Raw genomic sequence first — 15805 nt, 5'->3', positions numbered from 1 at the left:
GTATCAAATCCTAGCCCTGCTATTGGTGCTTATCGGGAACCAATGGCGTAGGCCATCACGAAACGCATGCACTGTGTAAAAACGTGCCGCATGGTGAAATAGAATGTGTTGAAAAGGTTAATGTGGAACACACAATATTATCTATTTTTTATGATTAAATTACTGTTTCAAAGATTGTGGAAATTTCAAATATTTGCATAGACAGCGCAGACATTCAAATTGATTGAATTGATTAGTAGGTGGCGTGACCGTCCCCTTTCTGTGAATTGTCAATAATTTAATCTGTCGGTATACAGGCAACTTGCATTGTAATAACACTATTCAGTCCTTTTTACAATTCATCAGGTGTTCAGTGTTTAATTTGTTTGTTTGTTTCCAGGTTTAGAAGTTTTATCCCGGCTATTATTCCACAACGACCCAGACGTGCTGAGCGATGCATGTTGGGCACTTTCCTATCTCTCTGATGGACCTAATGAAAAAATTCAAGCAGTTATCGAAGCCGGCGTTTGTCGGAGGCTAGTGGAATTATTAAGGTACATAAATGCCTTCTCTTTTAAATATTATGTTATAACCTATTCTCCAGAATGGTTCAGCTTATCACCTTATGTAGTTTGATTAACTGTTTTGTGAATATAAATATTAAAATGTTTTATTTTCATTCTTTTTTTGTAATAAGTTGTAAATTTAATTATTTGAATAATATCAAGTTGCTGAAAGAATTATATACACATAATATGTATGTGTATATAATCAATATGACCGATTTGTGATGCAATAATACGACACACCCGTGTAAACCGAAATTTCTCCAACGATTACGCTGTTACCATTCAGTAAGATTTGTGATGTAATTAGAATTAGTATGAATGTAAGCAAATCTTTATTTTTCACAAATTTTCGTGGACAAAAATAATTTACTATTTATAAAAAAAAATTCTGGAAACCTAACAAAATGTTTAATTAGGTATTTTTTTATTATTATATATAAAGTTTGTTTTTGTTTTCAGTCACAATCAAACCAATGTGGTATCAGCGGCTCTCCGTGCAGTGGGCAACATCGTCACTGGAGACGACACCCAAACGCAGGTGGTACTCAACTGCTCCGTGTTGCCGTTCCTCCTGAATCTGCTGGGCGACGTGGGCGAGGATGTGAGGAAAGAGGCGTGCTGGACGCTGAGCAACATCACAGCCGGAAACCGCCAACAGATCCAGGCCGTCATCGAAGCCAACATCTTCCCCATCCTGATAAGTGTGCTGGGGAAAGCAGACTTCAAGACGCGGAAGGAGGCGGCGTGGGCTATCACAAACGCTACAAGCGGTGGCTCTGTAGATCAAATAAGGTAACTTACTCGTTTTATAATCGCCAATCTGCTCTTAGGCACGTGACTTCATTTATATTACTTTGAAGATGGCGTGCTTAACGTGAGATATTCAAAAAAAGTTTCTTCTCTCCAAATGTGAATCCAATGGAGATTTAAATCCCTAAATAGTATAAAACAAAGTCGCTATTCGCGTCTGTCTGTTTGTGCGCTTAGTTCTTCTAAACTATGCAATGGATTTTGATAGGGATCATATCATATCTATCATTTAGAGAATTTCTTCCAGAAGGTTTATATATACAGGGTGTATCGGCACGTACCCGACAAACTTTAACCAGCTATTCCTTACCATATTTGGAGTAAAAAATCTTATGTGCACTTTGCTGTCCGGTAACGTTTTTTTTAATAAAAAATTTATTATTCATATTTTCACCACATGTCACCTCTGTTTTATCCTTTGTCAAAGTTTGAAAACCCATCTGGCAAATATTTTATTCGAATTCCGTTGAATAATGCACGTGTGTACCTATATTGGCGCACACTTACAATCACAACGAAATGGCACGGCACCATTCGTCTCATTTTTAACTATTATTATTTAGTGTGTGCGAAAGAGCGAAGACGCTTTTTGACATACTTGCTTATAACAGCTGTTGAACACGAAACGCAATGCCAATGACATTGATGTAGTGTGGAAATTTTAAATTTTTTTGTTTTTAATTGAAAAAAAAATGCTACCGGATAGCAAAGTGCCCATAACATTTTTTACTCCAAATGTGCTAAGGAATAGCTGTTTAAAGTTTGTCGGGTTAGTGCCGATACACCCTGTATAATACATGAATATTATATTTAAAAAGGTAGAGAAAAGTCGATGATTTGTAATCAAGTCGTAAATAATATATTTTCGGGCGCTAACACTGGCTAAATGAAATACATCAAAATAAAGTACTACGGAATTGTATATCTTAAAAAGGCCGACAGAAAAGTCCGCGATGGTAAATGTCTATCTCCTAAGGATAACCCCTAGCAACGCCGGGTACACGTCAGCTAGTTGATTTATATTTGTAGCATAGATGACATGTAGTGGATGTTTGTTCCATACTTCCACTACTCTATTTGCAGGGACGTCTTTTCTAGGATTGGATGCAAAAGGTGTTTTGTCAATTTTTTTTGCCTTTTTTTACATTTGGTGGTGAAGATTTCTTGAATAACAGGGCAACTATAATGTCCAGAAAAAATTTAAAAAATGTCAATCAAGTCACCCCTTCCTCTTTCTTGTAATGTTATTAATTTTAATTCCTCGAGTGTGTCATATGTCATATGCTTATATGTTTTGTATAATATTGAATTTGTAAATATATTCATATTGAAGAAATATGAAATATTCTTGAGTTTTATAATATTTTCCAGCTTCCTGTAAATAAATACAGTACCTATGACTTTTGAAAATCAAAATTATGACACTTGAGTCGGAATTTGCGACGCGCTTTTTCACAAATATAATTAATATCTTTGCTAGTGACGAAACGACAAGCTAGATTAATTAAGAGTTATTCCAGAAAGTATGCAGGGGTAGTGCAATGCGATACATTCCATTTTAAAATAACAGACGAATAATAATAATACACAGATAGACAATGCAGAATAGAAGTGAAAAATGTGTGCAAGCAGCCGTTTATGGAGGATATTTGAGCATCTTCCATCTCCAGAGGGCTGTCAGGGGGTACTCCATCAAGACAACCAAGGCATGGTCTCCTCCATAAGCTTCCCATGTGGTGGCGGAGAAGCGCTCTGAAAGAGTGCACTCGTCCCTCCAGGAACATTTCCGTAGCGCTGCAGTATCTCGGTAGACGGAATAGTTAGTGATAAGCGACTTTTAGCTTATGCCATTGGGATGCAGTGTAATTCACCCATAGTTCTGACGTGTACAGCGAAGTGAAGTTAATTATTTCCTTAATATAATAATTTTAGTATGCTAGGAACATTTTTTTAAGGTACAAAATACAATAAACTCGTGGCAAGTGCGGTGAACTAATACCAAATTCTAGAAGAATTCCAGAAGTTTCTATTATTACAGATATTTCTGTTTGCAAGATGTAAATATATATACAGAATAATAATATGTTATGAATTTTGTGTATTTCAGATACCTTGCAGAAAATGGTTGCATTCCTCCTTTATGTGAATTGCTAACGGCAATGGATGCCAAAACGGTTCAAGTAGCTCTCAATGGCCTTGAAAACATTCTGAAAGTAGGAGACCAAGCCAACCAGCCTGTTAATCCTTACGCTGTGCTAATAGAGGAATGCTATGGTGAGACATGAATATCATTTTACTTGTTTAAATACAGTGAAACTCGCTTAAGAAATTCCCACTTGAGAAGTTTAGTTTATTCAGTCCCAGGAAATTTCATACAAAAAACTGCTAAAACATAATTTTTTTCCACATAAAAAGTTCGGCAGTGAATCCATCACAAATGAAAACTAGTGGCGAAATATACCTGAAAATATCCCCTTCTGCCGAAAGTCATAAAATTTATCACTTTGTTATTATTGTCTGCATTCCATTTGAGAGGTTTTAGAAGTTCGGCAGTAAATAAATTAATAAACCGAAACTAGTATCAAAACACAGGTACCTGAAATTAACCTTTTTTCAATAGTCATAAAATGTATTACTATTAAAGTAGATTGCGTGAGTTACACAGTGGCGGCTCGAGATGTTTGTGTTAGCTGTGACTAAAAAAATATGTTTAATTAGTATTGTTGTAGCCGGAAACAATAAAATATTTCAAATCCATTTTACGAAATTTAAAAATACATAATATTAGCAATGTGTTCAATAATAGAAAAACAAGCTTCACTTAAAATTGCCAAGTTTGGATCCCGCTTATGAAGTTTACCCACTAACCAGAAGTGTTTTTTGTCCGGTCCCTTATAAACTTCTTAACCTCTCAGACAAAGACTTTTATCTACTATGTGTTCCTTTGAGAACTGTCAAAACGTGATAATTTTTGTGTTATTTACGAGTTATGCTAAAAGCTTCATAACTCACGTTTTGGGAAACGTAGCCTCATTCTAAAAAATGTTTTGGAAAGATTATGAAATCCACTATCGCATTGTGTTGTAATACGTAAATATTTGCCTTTCTAAATATACATTTTATGAAAACGTCAAAAATATGTAAAAATCGCTTGCAATTATTTCAAAGCTTTGAAAAATGTACTTTTTTCTGAGTATCATAAAGAAATAACACTTTATATATTGAAGAAATATAATTAAAAACTATTAGTCACCTCAAAATATTAACCGTTCAAACTAAAATATTTTTAATAAATTATTTAGAAACGCAATAAATTATGAACGAACAAGATGACAGATTCAATCGGCTTAGATAATGCAACTCTACGTTCCATAGATATTTTCGGATACAGACGCGTAGCGTTATTCATTATCGATACTCTGTTTTTTAAATCATGGCAATCCGTATACTAGTGATGGAAATAAATCGATTTTTGTAAAATCTCGCGCGTTTACGTGAAAAGACGTTCTAATGTCTTGACCGCTATTATCATATTTACGTCTTTTGACGTTCTAATGTTCTGAGTGGTTAGGAGTTTCACTGTACAATGCAATTTAACAACTGAATAAACTTTCTTCAAGGTGTCGTCGTAATTGAGTCAAATTGATAACTTGTTTCCTTTTCAGGTCTGGATAAAATAGAGTATCTCCAATCCCACGAGAATATGGAAATTTACCAGAAGGCCTTTGACATAATAGAGCATTACTTTGGCTCCGAGGAAGTGGACAGTAGAATCGCCCCCAATGTTTCCAGTACCAATGACCAATACCAGTTCAGTGCCGATCAATCGGTGCCCATGGGCGGATTCCAGTTCTAATTAAGCAGTTACGGTCTAACAAATCCATTGAAAGGTGCCTAAATTGTTTACAGATCTTTTGTTCTAACCGTACCTTATTCTTTGGCTTCGGGGTTCCTATTACGTATGCTGGTACGTAGTACGCTATTCACTGGGTGTACATAATATGTACGCACAGCTAAAGATTTTAAATCTTTACCATTTCAATGAAATTTGTTTCATGATGATTTATGTTTCAAGTTGGTATCAATGCATAATGTCAAATTTACCGTCTCAATATTTAATTAAGACTCAGTTTAGTTTATCTGTACATATGAAGCTAACTATGATTTCGCTCTAAAAACCTTTTGTAACCATATATTTTATTACCAAAACTGAGTCATTTCAGTTACCAATCAAATTAATATAACTACGAGGGTTGTCCCAGAAGTACCCTATCTAACAAAGAAAATGCAAAATTTTTTGGAAAAGCTATCTTTATTTCTCAACGTTGTCTCCATTTACCTATTTACTTCGATACCTTATTTATATTGAGAATCGTCGAGCTCCTCCACACTCCATCTCTTCATTGTTGGCAAATCTTTTACCATTGAGCAATTTTTACAAGTTTGGAAAGATAAAATAATACGATTTCATCATTTAAATGCTGCAATATGTTCCCATTTCTCCCGTTCTCCCCTTTCAGTCCATTGTTTTGACTGTTCTTTCTTCTCAGGTGTGAAGTGATGGACTCATGTTTCATCCATGGTTATGAATCGACGCAATACTCGGTTGAAACATCCTCACGATGCTGTTTTGGTTCCATTCATTTATTTATTATTTATTAATTAACGCCCTTTTTTGGGGCTTTTGTTAGCAAATGCGGCACCCATCTTGCGCACAGCTTTTTCATATCCAAATTTTCAGTCAATATGCGATGTACGGCACTTATGAAATTCCTACCATGTCTTCTAGCTCGCGCACTTTCAGTAGACGGTTATCCAATACCATTTTGCCCATATGGCATTGTTTAAACTCTTCCACACAATATTTTACTGTTGTAAACGAAGGAGCAGACTCCCCTAGAGTAGAATCTAGCTCGGCTTTGATAGGACTTGGACCTTTCAAATGAAAGTATTGTATCGCATAACGGTGGCCATTTTTTCTATTTTCAAATTCACTGAGAGCGTTCACTATTGATGGCTGTCAAACAAAAACTATCTAGCGTCTTCAAATTTCGAACTTAAGCTATACGAGGTTGGTACTTTCGACCACAAGAGATTTTTAAACAATGACCGCCATCAAGTCAGGTCAGGTACTTCTGGGCTACCCTCGTATAATATCCTTTTGGAGGGAGTTTCTTTTTCGCTATAGATATGCACATATTTCTTTTACTGCATGCTTTCTTTGTTTATATTCATCAAAAAAGTATTTGTTTTAACATTGTATATATAAATAAATTATTTATGTACTATTTTTTAGATGATTTTTTGTATTTATGAAAAAAAATTACTACTTAATGCTGTGTATACATTTGCGAACCAAATCATGAGCCGAACCACGAATTATGGGAAAGGAATGAACCAACCGCAAGCGACGGTTTCGCTTTCGTTTGTGGTTGGTTAATTTCTTTCCCATTATTCCTGGTTCGACTCGCAAGCCGCATAAACGCAGCATAAGATAAAGAAAAAAAAACACTTTATTTTTAAAGAAATGTTAACACATTTAATTGTGTTTGTTCATAACTTTACTATCGAGTCTCCATATTATTTATATAAAATATTGTACATTCATAATAATAATAATATGAAAAAAAAACTTATTTAAAAGTGTGCGAAAATGAATACACAATAAAAATGATTGTATGTATTCTCTTTTACGTAATTTAATGATTATTATTGTTTGAAAAATGTATTTAATATTTTAAAGCTTTTTTATTGTCATTTGTTACCTCTTCAAAATATTTAAAAAATTGTTTAATAATACCCTCGCTGATATAAATATGCTAAACCTCAATACACATTTTTTAATGAATTCAAGTAAAGCTACCCTGTGTCTGGAATGCTATTGCAAGTGACAAAAGGACAGTTCCTTCAACACATGGAATTAAGGCCTTTGGTACACATATATTCTTAGAAGCTACGAGACTGTGACGTAACCGCAAGTAGCCTACCGATATGCTCCTCTTTATAGCTGGTTTCCGTACACAGCGCTGCATGAATTATACTGAACATGATTATTTTTTCAAGTGCAGCCGTAGAATTAATACAATTTCAAGTGACTTTACAGGCATAAAAAAGCCCACACAACAGAATAAAAATTTGGGGATGTGGTAAGGAAATAGAGTCTTTATTGAAGTAGTCGAATTACAGAGTCCAGTCCAAATAGAATAGCCAGAGTAGTCACAGTTGTTGCTGACGATATCGTGCATCACAATGTGATGCATGTAGGTCACATCACGGTGGGATGTGAATCCGTGGTCCATGATCACGGCCATGGAGTCGGTGTCTCAACACCGCGTCGGTGAAGACAGGACTTGCAGGTGGTGTTCATCACTGTTGAAGACCACGGATCTTCCTGGTACTCCAGTGTGAATTAAGCCAAAGGAACGGTGGACCTGGTTAGCTGATGATTGTGAGCTCGAACCGCATGCGAAGCCGGATACGCTTGCACGGACCACTGCGGGAGCGGGAGCACGGCGCGGGCACCTGGCGGGGACAGAGCGGCTGCCCTTCTTCAGTTGCAGCTGGGCACGTGAACGAGACTGATCGACTAAGTACTAAAGACTGACCACAATGTGGTATTTATATAGTAGTTGCACGGTCCTAATAAAGTCTAGAACCTTTCAGACCGTAAGTAGGTAGGCTGGCGGCTTCGTTATAATTCTAGATAAGTATTACGCTGCTCTCTAAGATCTCAGGCGGTCAATGTACTTTTGCCACGTGTCTCGTAAGTACCAATGCTATGCGGGTTGCGTGTATCGATGTTCTAGATCTTTCGAGGGAGTACCAGGTATTCTAGTAGCTGCCTCTACAAATGTTAATTGTAGGGTATTCGTCGCCGCCATGGAACTTCTTGAGAATGATGTCAAATTGACTTTCCAACCTCAATCCACGCCTTCTCCGCTAAATCCTTTCTTACGTATTCCAGTAATGTTCGTTTGTTCAAAATCTTATATCTCTATTTAAAAGAACTTAAAGTTCTTCACCGATATTGTACAAATTTCAAAGATTGTTTTTATTAGTGCCAGGAGTGTTTAGAGAGTGGTTTAAATGGTATAAGAAGTCGGGGACGCCCGAGGAATACTTAAAGCAATATCTCTGTACCGGAATGAGGTACAGAGTCGAATTAAAGTCGGTGTAATCTAATTTGTTTACAGTAACATTGTGGTATACAGTAGTGATTGGTGGAAGAAGTCGGAGACGCCCGAGAAAGACATTAGCAATAGAGAAGTATTGCGGGGCAGCTAGTAGTTATATAAACGTGGATATTTTCCCACCTCTAGAACATTATTTGAATTTAACATTCAAATCATGTTTAGATGTCATTTCTCTCAAACGAGTAGTAGATACTAATACAATTGTCAGATTCAACTGACGTCAAACCCGCAATAGACGCGTCGCGTCGTGTAAAAACACAAAATAGTATGGCGGATACTCAACTCACACAAAACTCGAGTCGCTTGCAAGTATCTCCGTGTACGAATGGCCTTATGTTTGCTTAGAAAACTTTACTGTTTCTTATTAGTGTAAACTTGCACTATTGTTCCATTCACTGCTTCATTATTATTACCCCCCACCCTTCCACTCTGAATATTATTCCTCAACCTAAAGGCAGAATATCCTAAAATGGCGAGTTCGTTTTGTTTGTTGTGTGTCCTGCTTTTTCTGTTGTACTTGTGTATTATTTTTTTAACACAATTTTACGTTTAAGCTGATTCAAAATAAGTTTTTTTTTACTACTATTAGCTCCACACAAGAGCAAATTCTCTCAGGGCCGATGTCATCTTTGGAGATGCTGTATGGAGGGTCTTTTTAGGGAAAGGAAGGAGAGGGGTGGGTAGGTAGGTATGATGAGAGCTGGGTAGGAATCTGGGGTCAACGTGTCCAGGGGTGACAGATATGAATCCATTCCTCCCACTGCAGTGCAAGGCGATAGGTCATGAGAGTTCAGCTGGAGAGGTCAAAAAGTCTCCCTCAACCAATCTCCCAATTAGGCACGCCACGCAGTAGATGGTCAAACGCATTCGCTGCCAAGACCTAGACGCACCTCACCCTATGTACCCGGGCACCCCTGCTATGTCATCAAATGTAGCAAACCACTTGGGTAACCTATGGCAGGGGTGTCGGTTATCCAATAAATGGATCCTGGGGCGGCCAAACTCATACCTGCCTCCGGAATTGGGTATGTGATGCAATTTAGCGGCAGATCGATGTGAAATACGTAATCAGATATTTAGCCGATTTAAGAGCCAGAACTTTTTGACTAATTTCATTATTTGGAAGATCTAATCTGTTAATCTTTCCACTGCCCCAAATGTGAACTTCTTATGAACATTTTTTTTACAGTCCATCTGCCTAATGATTATGTATTTTTTTTATGTTAGTGGATGTAATCACAAATTTACATATTATTGTTATACTTATAACACATAATTAATTATCTGTGATTGTTTGGATAAGATGGAAAATTTTAATAATACCTTTTGTATCGTGAAATAAATGTTTATGTGGTATGTTGTTGTAAAGGGTTATTTTGTCTGTATTCTGGCAGAATACATTAAATTCTTACTAGTTCTCTAGCAAGTTAGAATCTCTTTCCAAAGTTTCTTATGAGTTTTTTTTTATGAATTATGTAGGTTAGTCATAACAGGAAAGTTTTATAAACATATGCATTATGTAGTTAGAACTCATCACAACCTTCAAACCTCTCAAGTTTCTTGCAAAGGCTATTCATCTACTCTACTACAGTATAGTCTTTATCAAACCTTGGGTATTCCGCAATAGCATGGTAGGTAATGTTTATTAGTTGGGTCTTTGACTTTGTAACTTCGCAATATGGCTGTGTCAAGGCCGTAATACATTTTGACTACTTTTTTTATAAAATTTAATTTGCAATAATCGAGAAATTCAATAAACATTTTTTTATCAATGAATTTCTGCATAAAGTAGTTTTCTAATAGGAAGAAAAAAAAATCCCGAGAAATTGAAAAATAATTTTTAATTTATGATAACATCCATGTGAGAAAAGTGCAACGTGCAACTCTAAACAGATGTTGCTAATGCATTATCGTTACCATATTTTCTGCTAAAATACCTACATCATAGGGTAACGAACATAACCAAAACGGTTCCATGATATTTCATCAAAATGACAATTAAACACACCTATAATAAGTGATATAGAATCATTAAAAGTGATGAAACAAAAACTAGGTTATATAGTTACCCATGTAACCTATTTAACCTGGTTTTTGTTTCATCACTTTTCATGACTTTATATCACTTTTTGTAGGTGTGATGAACTGTCATTTTGATGAGATACCCAGTCACCTAGCAAAACATCACCTATGGGATTCATACAACTTTTTATTTATTAATCTTAAGTTAGCTGACATCGTTGTGTATGCTAATAGTTTTAGGAACATATAAAAAAATTACAGTAATTGTCAAACCCTGGATCTTTAAATATTTAAATGTAAGTATATATCATGTCACAAAAAAAAAACTATTTGAGGAAAATATGTTTTTTCAATTCCTCTTTAAACTTAACCATCTTCTCAATCTCAGTAACTTCCTTCGGGATTTTGTTTTGCACTTTGTAAAACAATTTGATTATTTTTATGTGATATGCACAAATCTCAACAGATTTATTTATTTATACTGGGTTTTTACAGACGATCTCACTTACGTGAGAACAATCCAGTTATAAAAACTCAGTTAACATACAAATACACATACAAAGACACATTAATTTTCATAAACCTAAATAAAGATTAAAATATAAAACAAATAAAAATTCAAAATTAAAAATATGTATGAAATACAAATATTACAGAAAAGTAAGAGACGCAAGTAATACATAATGTCTCTAATTCATTATTGTTATCTTCCCTGTTAGTACCTAATCCTTCTCGGCACATTTTTATAAATCTTGGAGATGAACAAAGTTTAGTTGGGTAATTTGACACCTGAAATGTTTGGAGATGGCAGAATATCCACCATGGGAACACATTTAGATTTAAGGAGAAAAGAGGCGCAGTTGTTGATGACAGCTTAGATGAAGATTAATCAGTGTGCAAGATAAACATAATACTAAGACGCGTGTTATGTTGTCGCTATGTAGATAGGTTTTTTAAGAATTTCTATTTTGCAGGTAGCTGACTCGTGTGTGGTTTTGTACATCCGTACGAAGACCTTGCACCACCACAACCGCCTAAAATAAATCATTGATGATAGCACTGCTACTTGATATACAAACTTGAAGATATTGTGATTTGAAAAAATATATATTATTCTATTATTTAATTAACCCGTATAAAAGAAGTGTTATTCATCAAGAAGTTACATTTCCAAACTATGAAGTGTCCAGTGCCTGTGATAACTGAAATCTATCTTAATTATATTACATTTAGTTGCGTCTCACTTCTAGATGATAACATAATATTTGAAGAGACAATCTAAATCTGAAAAAATGAGTTCATGTTCACTAGCTGAAAAATTATTTGTGCATAACCATAGACATAACTGCAGCGATCGCGTAGCAACCTTCCACTCACACGGTTCTATTCTATAGAATAGAATGAAAGTTGATCTATTTCATAGATTCTATGAAATAATGAAGTGGGAATGCGCCATTACATAGGACTATTGTTTTAGTGTAGGATCACTGAAAGCGGTCACAAAGGAAATTACGATGAGGTATTTACAGTAAATTAATTGGTGATCTCGAAGCATTAAACTACATTGTAACTTTTCTATAACCTATTTAGTGGGTTATGTCATGTCATGAATGTGAACTCATTTTATATTTAAATCCATTTAATCTGAACTCTGTTATCAAACCCTCAAGCTAATTTGTTCAGTTTTGCGAATAACAGCCATTACCCATAGGGGCAGTTTGTTCGCTTTTCCGAACAGCTCTTATGAATCCTATAATTTCTATACCCGCTATATCCGATTTTTTGACAAAATGATCTGAGTATGACATCTTGTTCACATTTTTGCGAGCAACAAGAGGAGCCTAAAATTGAGTTTCAAAACCCTCCTTATCACGACCAAAAACCATGTTAAAACTGCGAGTGAGAAACCAAATCCGCTATATCATACAGAAAGTTACTATCATAACGCGCTATATCGGATTCAACCAATCACAAGCGGTTATTTTGCCAAAATACAATATAGCCACCGCTCTGACGCCACGTTCGTCAAAATGATCTACGCGTGTGTTTCTAAACCCGCCATGTCGGCTCAGTTGACTTTCAAAAGCCTCTATATCACGAAGTGAGTATCAAAATCCGCTTTATCCATTTTATTTATCGAAATTACTTAATTATTGCTAGACTTATATAGAAAAATAAATGCTTTTCGAAATGTTATTACTCCAATTCATTATATAAAAAATTGTAATGCAATTACTTATGTACGCTAGAGATGTGACAGTTTTTTTGCGGTTTTCTCCAAATCAATGAAAGTTGATATAGCGGGTATAGAAATTGCACGACTCATGTGGTCTCATAGAAATTGTTGTTGTCTCCCTTACTATAGTGAGAAATATGATCTAAACGGTGTTAGAAAGAGAAAACACTACAATTTATATTCAAATCTAAAAGTTAACCATAGGAAAGTTAAAATGTGCACCTCTATGAAACAGAAGATTCCGATCGCAATTTGAGAAAAAATTATGAATCTTTGTGACTTTATATGAAATGATAAAAAAAAGTGAGGGGACAGTAATGTTTATAATATCTTTGTTTAATAAAATGTATGTTTTGTTGTTATCCGTAATTTTAGTTCAATAGATTAAAAAACGTAAGGTGAGCCATTTTTCAAATCAAAATTTTAATATTTCGAAAGCTTTTTTCATCACCTTGCAAAAACAGTTTTTAGTATTCAGAAAATTTTTGTTTATTTGTATTTTATTGCAAAACTGAAAAGTACACTTTTCTGACCTTCGGACAACCTCTTTAAAAAAGATAATGGTCAATAAGCTATTCTATGGTCTTGTTGAGTTACATACCAAGGAAGAAAGAAGTTATTAGGATTATACTATTTAAATAATGCTTAGAATTTTTTGTTAGCAACATTGAACTTCCCCTGCATTAATTCTGCATTGGATACTCCAACTTCTGTTATCCTAATGACAATGATGCAATTTCAGCACAATAGAAACTTCTGGATATTCAACATCTTTGAATTGTATATTTGATAGGAATATGTATAGTAAATACTATAATTATTGTTAACTAAAATTATATACATTTTATACTCTTATTGTGCCTATTTGTATAGAAGAACTAGGAATTTTTGCATTGCTGTGAATTAAGGAGGTTTACAATCATGACGAGCGAGCACTGAGCTTTTTTTTTACTTCCGCTCCCAACAAATTTTAAGCGACATAAAATGTTCATGTAAAAAAATTTTTTTTTTCCATATTTATTCAGTCGAGGAGCAGGATTTCTACTGTTTTAAACTATTTACATATATATTACTTTCTTCAAAATTGAATGTCAAGTTGTATTTTAAATATGGTGTGCTTGTTAGTTTGCCAGGTCGTAAAATGTATACATCCTGTGGAAAATGCTTGCTCCTTCAACGCTGGCGAAAGAAATGAAAACTCCACTCTGAATGAATTTTTAACATGTTTATAATAAATACGCATGTTCTTGACACCAACCACAACTAAACATATGAAAAAAAATAATACTAGTGTGGGCTGTGTGCCTATTATGAGAGTTGGAAAGTTAATTGTGATTTAGTCATCGGTATAATATGAAAATATCAAAAAATAAAAGTAATTATTACAAAAAAAAACTTATTTCATTATTGTACCAGTCACGCCAGAAACTAGAGTTATGCAGTTTGCTAGAGTAAAGAGCATTCGCTATCAGCAGATTGACCAGTTAGGTTTGGCCGGCTGCCACACTATGGAGAAAAATAATTGTCTTTTTGCAATAAATACTAATAATTAAAATATGTTTTAAGTTTTCAATGCTAATAAAAATATACAAATTTCTATTTATATCTTCATTTTTAGGTTCAGCAAGGTGATTGGAAATTAATTCATTAAGGCGATGCACTACGTCGTGTAATATTTTAAATTGAGCCGCTATCAATAACAACCCCTTCGTAGATGGCGATAAGGTTTAAATTCTCGCTTAACACCATCCGCCTGTTTTGATTTATGCAACAAAAAAAACATGGCCAAAAAGTGCCTTTTATTTTATTTTGTGGATGTTCAGGCATAAATATTTAATTTTTTTCCGATCATTTTATAAATAACTTAATTTTCCACATTATACAATAAAATCATAACCGAAAATGGGTTGTAAGTAGGAGATTTTGAACATTAAAGCAGTTTTCATAGACCTTATATATTATTTTTTTCTGGGCTTATAAAAATACTTATCTAAAAAATACTCGATTATTTCAAAGGCCAAGATGTATTCTACTCGCAGTATTTAATAAGCATCAGAAACATTTCTAGGCGACCAAATTTTCAAACCAAAAACACATGATTTTGCATTACTACGTATGGCATCGCCTTAATAACTATTTATACTGCCGAAGTGATAATAATATGTGAAAAAAGGAGTTCAGTCAAAACATTCACAATAACAGTTTATTAACCCCTACTGTGCGACTGGCTACATTTGCAGTTCAGTGAAATTATGACTACCTCGAAGTGCACTGCAATGTGCAGTGTATAGAGCTAGGTTTTAGAAGTTTTTAATGCATTTAATTTCTTCAAAAATGATTTAAGATTTTCACGGCCAAAAGTATTTTTGTTATTTGTTTTTGGGGTATTATGCCGTGTTGCGCTAACTCCTTCTTTAGCCAACGTTTCGGACAGCATTGCAGTGTCCATCATCAGGGCAGATGTCTTATTTGAGGTTGTGTTAAAATGTGAGCTTAAGTATGAGGTTGTGATACCGTGTTGCCAGCTCCAACCCTCTGAGCTAACATTAACGTATCATTTTTTTATTTAAAGTGGTTTTCTTCGTTTAGCTCTGGTGTATCCGTCAATTACCGGATACCAAGAACTATTAAGCTTAGCTCCATCGTCTCTATTGATGTTTACGGGATTTTTATGAATTTCAATGGCCTCCGTAATCAGCCGTGCTCTATAAGTTTTCGGTCTCCCCAGGATTTCAGGAACAAATCCAAAGTAATGCCCGGTGTCAATCAAATGCTCGGCAATTGCCGATTTGTCAGGGTGGCCGAGTTTACAAGCTCTGAAGTGTTCCGAAATTCTTTTGGAGATAGTCCGCTCTGTCTGGCCTACATAGACCTTGTCACATCCGGAACAGCTGAGTTTATACACTCCATCTGTTTCCAGAGGAAACTTAGTCTTTGCAGACCTCAGTAAGTCCTGTATCTTTGTTGTTGTTCCGAAGACAGTCTTGATATTTTCC

At 34.9% G+C, this 15805-nt stretch overlaps 1 protein-coding gene across 2 annotated transcripts in view; it reads left to right on the top strand.

Moving 5' to 3' along the window:
* The window catches only part of Kap-alpha1 (karyopherin alpha1), a 28309-nt gene extending 13596 nt beyond the window's left edge, over positions 1-14713 (top strand). Inside the window, exons 6-10 of one of the 2 annotated variants that reach the window (XM_089632353.1) lie at positions 380-533; positions 1008-1340; positions 3466-3632; positions 5024-5248; positions 11548-14713. In XM_089632353.1, coding sequence (XP_089488479.1) covers positions 380-533; positions 1008-1340; positions 3466-3632; positions 5024-5214 — 845 coding nt within the window. In that variant the 3' untranslated portion in view covers positions 5215-5248; positions 11548-14713. Of the gene's footprint in view, positions 1-379; positions 534-1007; positions 1341-3465; positions 3633-5023; positions 6366-11547 lie in introns of those variants that run through there. The other variant, XM_089632352.1, reaches the window with a different exon arrangement.
* Positions 14714-15805: the final 1092 nt, after the last annotated feature.

This window comes from Hesperophylax consimilis, chromosome 6, assembly GCF_061612785.1.
Source record: "Hesperophylax consimilis isolate HC1 chromosome 6, BYU_Hcon_1.0, whole genome shotgun sequence".
Classification (NCBI taxonomy): domain Eukaryota; kingdom Metazoa; phylum Arthropoda; class Insecta; order Trichoptera; family Limnephilidae; genus Hesperophylax; species Hesperophylax consimilis.
The sequence above is the reverse complement of the archived record's forward strand: the minus strand, read 5'-3'. Positions and strand labels throughout refer to the sequence as shown.